Source organism: Sinocyclocheilus rhinocerous, unplaced genomic scaffold (assembly GCF_001515625.1).
Source record: "Sinocyclocheilus rhinocerous isolate Xijiao unplaced genomic scaffold, SAMN03320098_v1.1 scaffold3916, whole genome shotgun sequence".
Classification (NCBI taxonomy): domain Eukaryota; kingdom Metazoa; phylum Chordata; class Actinopteri; order Cypriniformes; family Cyprinidae; genus Sinocyclocheilus; species Sinocyclocheilus rhinocerous.
Window position 1 is genome coordinate 68,687 of NW_015643503.1, and position 4,858 is coordinate 73,544.

At 45.0% G+C, this 4,858-nt stretch overlaps 1 protein-coding gene across 1 annotated transcript in view; it reads right to left on the reverse strand.

Annotated features, from left to right (window-relative positions):
• Window positions 1-4,858, reverse strand: part of sik3 (SIK family kinase 3) — a 36,376-nt gene that overhangs the window by 11,043 nt on the left and 20,475 nt on the right. Inside the window, exons 12-14 of the mRNA XM_016574770.1 lie at window positions 3,062-3,212; window positions 2,695-2,847; window positions 1,592-1,665 (exon numbers count right to left, since the gene is read on the reverse strand). Of these exons, the coding sequence (XP_016430256.1) occupies window positions 1,592-1,665; window positions 2,695-2,847; window positions 3,062-3,212 (378 nt within the window). The remainder of the gene's footprint in view (window positions 1-1,591; window positions 1,666-2,694; window positions 2,848-3,061; window positions 3,213-4,858) is intronic.

The window sequence follows — 4,858 nt, forward strand, 5'->3', positions numbered from 1 at the left end:
AATTTGCTTGAGAAATTTGAGGCAATCAGTTTCCACAGGTTTTCCAAGTAAGTTCAACTAACAGATGAACTCTTACTGGACTGAAGCAGCTCAGCTTTACTTGATTCTCCATCAATCATGTTTTAGAGTCTCAAATCTGATCCTCAGGATCTTTTGAGGAGCGTTTGTTTCCAGAAGCTTTACTTTCACTGTTCCTCAGCGGAGGAATGATCTTCACAAGCCTCCAGAACATCTCACATCTTCTGAGGAGCCTTTATTTCTTCAGCTCTCAATCACTGCATTATATGTTTGGAGCATTTCAATCTCATCTTATTACTGGAGATATAGAGCCACGACTGATATTTAGATCATTTTGTGTCAGTATCTGCTGCACTGTTAGAAAGATCTCGCTGATTTAGATCAGAATTTCATCATATATCAGCATCTGCAGCAAATTCATATTTTTGCTCAGTTTGGGTCTCTGAATAAATCTGAGCTCCATATTCTCACTCTATCAGACTATATGAATCATAAAAGCCTTATGCACCAAATTTGATACAAAACATACTTTTTTTAATATTTGGTCTAAAAGTTAAATAAACCGTTTCGATTTTTCTGACTATTATTTCATGCGTCAGGCTTTACAAAGGAAAAGGGAAAAAGGACCAAATGCTGCACTTCCAGATAAATATACAAAAATAAATATAAAATAAATAAAAAAGAAAGAAAAGATAATAAAAACAAATAATTAAATAATTAATGTATAATATACCAATATATAATATATATATATATATAATACAAACAATAATAATTAATAAAAAAGTAGCACATTTGACACCGATATCTTATTTGTGCAGTGTCCAGTGAGACCATCAGCTCAAACACTGATCAACTCCAGCGCGCTCATACTCCAGAGAGAGAGAGAGAGTGTGTGTGTGTGTGTGTGTGTGTGTGGGATGTGTGTGTGTGTATATGTGTGTGTGTTCAGCCCTCACCGGCAGTGTTGTTCGGGGCTCCAGCCCCTCTGCCGGTTTCTCTGTGTGTCTGCTGAGAGCTCGCTGACAGCGTGACCGGGGCCCATGCCGTGTGTCGTGTGACGCTTGGAGCTGTTCGCCAAATACCTGGACCACAGGAAGCAGCACGGATCAGCGCTCTGATTGGCCGCCTCCAGCCTCTGGAGGGCCACACACCCAATCGGCACACAGAATCAGAGCGGCTCCGCTCGCCACACGGCACTCGATTTAGCAAAGCCATTAGACAAAAGCAAAGCCACAGAAGGGAAGTTTGCCGTCGTTTGGCACGAGAGAGAGGTCAGAGGTCACTTTAGTAGCACTTTAGAGGAGGAACTCTGGAGGATTTAGAGTCGTTTTAGAAAGTGATGCTGATGGACAGAAAGAGACAGAGAGAGACGCCCAGAGCTCGAAGCAGCGCTGCAGTGTTTAGTGTGTCACTGAGAGAGCAGCTCACACACTCTCACACACACACACACACACACACACTCACACACATGCTACAACACGCTCCTCGAACACCCGAGTGTGCGTCTGAACAGGAGTCTGTGCTGGAGTCGGATCAGGAAACACCAGTGGATGCAAACACACTGCCGTACCTCTGAACGGCCTCCGGATCCGGCTCGGCGTCAGATCCCTCCTCATCCACCGGAGTCACGGCCGGGATCGGATGCTGACAAACACACAGAAACACGCGTCAGAGCTCACACTCCGCTTCATCCATCACAGAGCACACCATCAGACCTCACCATTCGCTTTCTGGATTTATTCCATCTTCATTCTGATGAAATGATATTGATTCTTAAATCCCAAGTTTGATCTTTTACCTTCACTGAAATCTGAAATCACAATAATCTTTGTGTTTTGTTATTTATGATATGAAACAAAGTCTGAGCTTTCAAATTCGATCAGTTTTATCACTAAATTCAATAATTAATGTGGTTTTGCTGCTCTTTAATGTGTGCTGACAGATGCTGTAGTGAAGCGATCGTCTCTTCCTCTTTCCTACTAGTTACAACATTAAACATGAATGAACTTTCATGAATCATGGAATCGCTCAATCAGTGATTCAACCGCGAAAACACGTCAGTAAAACAGCTAGAGAAGAACAAAAGTCACGTAACGTCACATTTACCTCAGAAAACACATTCAATGACCATAAACTAGAAAAAAGAGAGGAGCATTTTGATCACTATATTACATATGTATTATATTGTGCTTAACCTAGTGTTTATTTAATGTACGTTTGAATAAATCTGACATGAAACAGTTTAAATGTTTATTTCAACAACAAACTGGAGCAGAAACAATTAAATCATTACGAAGTTGACCTAAAAATGGCCTTATAGTGCAATTTAGATGTGTTTACAATTCTCTCAACAACTCTAAAATAGCAATGAAACATCATAGTTTGGACTACTACATTATTCATGTTACTGTATGAACTGACAGGGCTCCCTGTGTAGTTTACAGTATTAGTTGACAGATTGTTTGACATGTACTGCACCTGATATATATATATATTATTCAAACGAATCAGAAATGAATCAAGAGCTTGTGAATCAGAATCGAATTAATGTACTCTACTCCAGATCCTGAACTCAGCGGTAACGTCACTGTGCTGATGAATGTCACCTATGATCAATAAAGCAGTACATCATGCTCAGCTGTGAGAAACAGGAGGATTGTGGGATTGTCTCACCGGGCTGGTGACCAACGGCGACTGACCGCGCGGCCTCTTCAAGAGCTGCTGCGCGTGAAGCTGAATGTTGGCTCCGCCGTCAGACGCCCGGCGGCCCAGGGGACCCATGCCATTCAGCAGCTGCAGGGTGGGAGGCTGCAGGAGAGACTGTTCCTGCACACGACACACCACACACAACATACACCCATGCCATTCAGCAGCTGCAGGGTGGGAGGCTGCAGGAGAGACTGTTCCTGCACACGACACACGACACACGACACACAACACACAACACACAACATACAACACAAAACACACGACAGACATCAGGTGATCTCAGCGTCAGCAGGTGTCCGAGCATATATGTGCATGTGTGTGTGTGTTTTACCTTGTACTCCAGCTGCTGCGTGGGCTGCAGATTCGGGGTCGGCATCAGATGCATCTGCGCCATGGTGGGAACCAGCGGCGGGAAGGGCGGCTGAGGGGCCACACGCGGAAACCCAGGGGCCAGTTTCTGAAGATCCTCCTGAATCTCAGCCCTGACAAACACACACAACATCAGTGCTGGAGGAAGGCAGGATGGGTCTAGAGTGAACTGGGAGAAACTTCGTTTGGGTGGGAGGAGCCTAAGTCAGGTGGGAGGAGTTTAGAGTGAATTTGGAGTGACTTTAGGTGTTGTTTGACTTGAAGCAGCGCTGCTCACACCAATCAGTGTGTGACATCAAAGTACCGCGAGAGCTATAGAGAGCAGACAGCTCCGTAAGCCCTCGAAACGCTCCCGCGATACCTTGCCGTCACACACCGACAGGTCTGCTCAGCGCCGCTTCAAGTAAAACACTCCTATTAGTTTGAGGGGTTCAGAATGAACCAGGGTTTCGAGTGAAATGGGAGGGACTTGAGATAGTTGGGAGGAGTTTATAGTGAAATGGGAGGGTTTTGGGTTAGGTGGGAGGAGCTTAATTTGGAGGGACTCGAGTTAAGTGTGAGGGGTTCAGAATGAACTATCTGTTTTGACTGAAATGGGAGGGACTTAAGGTAGGTGGGAGGAGCTGGATTTAGTTAGAAGGGGTTTAGAGTGAACGGAAGGGGTTCGAGTTAGATAGGAGATGCTTGGGTTAGATGGGAGGAGTTTAGTGTGAACTGGGAGGGACTTGAGTTGGGTAGGAGGAGTTTAGTATGAACTGGGAGGGACTTGAGTTAGATGGGAGCAGTTTAGAGTGATTTAGAATGGACTTACTTTGGGGGGAGGGTTTAGAGTGAACTGGGAGGGACTTGAGTAAAATGGAAGGCGTTTAGAGTGAATGGGAGGGGCTGGAGTTTGGAAGGAGGAGTTTAGTTTGGGAGGGACTTGAGTTAGATGGGAGGAGTTTAGTGTGAACTGGGAGGGACTTCAGTTTGGTAGGAGGAGTTTAGTGTGAACCGGGAGGGACTTTAGTTAGATGGGAGGAGTTTAGTGTGATCTGGGAGGGACTTCGAGTCAACTAGGAGAGGTTTTAGGTGCGTTCGACTTGAAGCACCGCTACAGACGGCAGTCAACGAGAGTAGCCGCTTGCAGTCAGGGGCGGAGTTGAAAACGGAGCCGTCAAGCCGGACACTTTCTGCTCCCGTTAGTGACGCTCGCGCGGTGTTTGCATACTCTATCACAGATGAAGTGAATTAAATGCAATATTTGTCAAATACACAGACGTTTCAGAAACGTTTTCATGAGCAACAGAAACACTTTTTATATACTGCTTAATACAGCGCCATCTGTTCAAGAATAAAGTTCAACGTAAATACATACTATTTAAATACTAATAAAGTGGGGATATATATGCTTTCATGATAAACGTGACGCAATATAACCTTGCAACTACAGTAAAAAAGCTTTTAATGTTCTAAAAACACAGATTTATGAGCAGTATTGGATTGGAAGATGTTAGAAACACCCGTCATTGTTGTCATGTGGTGAATTTGGCCAATCGTGAAACAGCTGTGTCGTCATCAGCACTCCTGCAGTCGCTCTGAAAAAGCTGCGCCAGCTGAGTCAGCCGGCTGCTCTCGAAACGCTATCGCGGTACTTTGATGCCACACGTGACAGTGACATGGCGTCGGCTCAAGTCGGACTAAATTTCTAACCGACATGCACTGCTTCAAGTCAGCCGCCGATCGGTTTGCGCGGCGCCGCATGAAGTCGAACGCACCT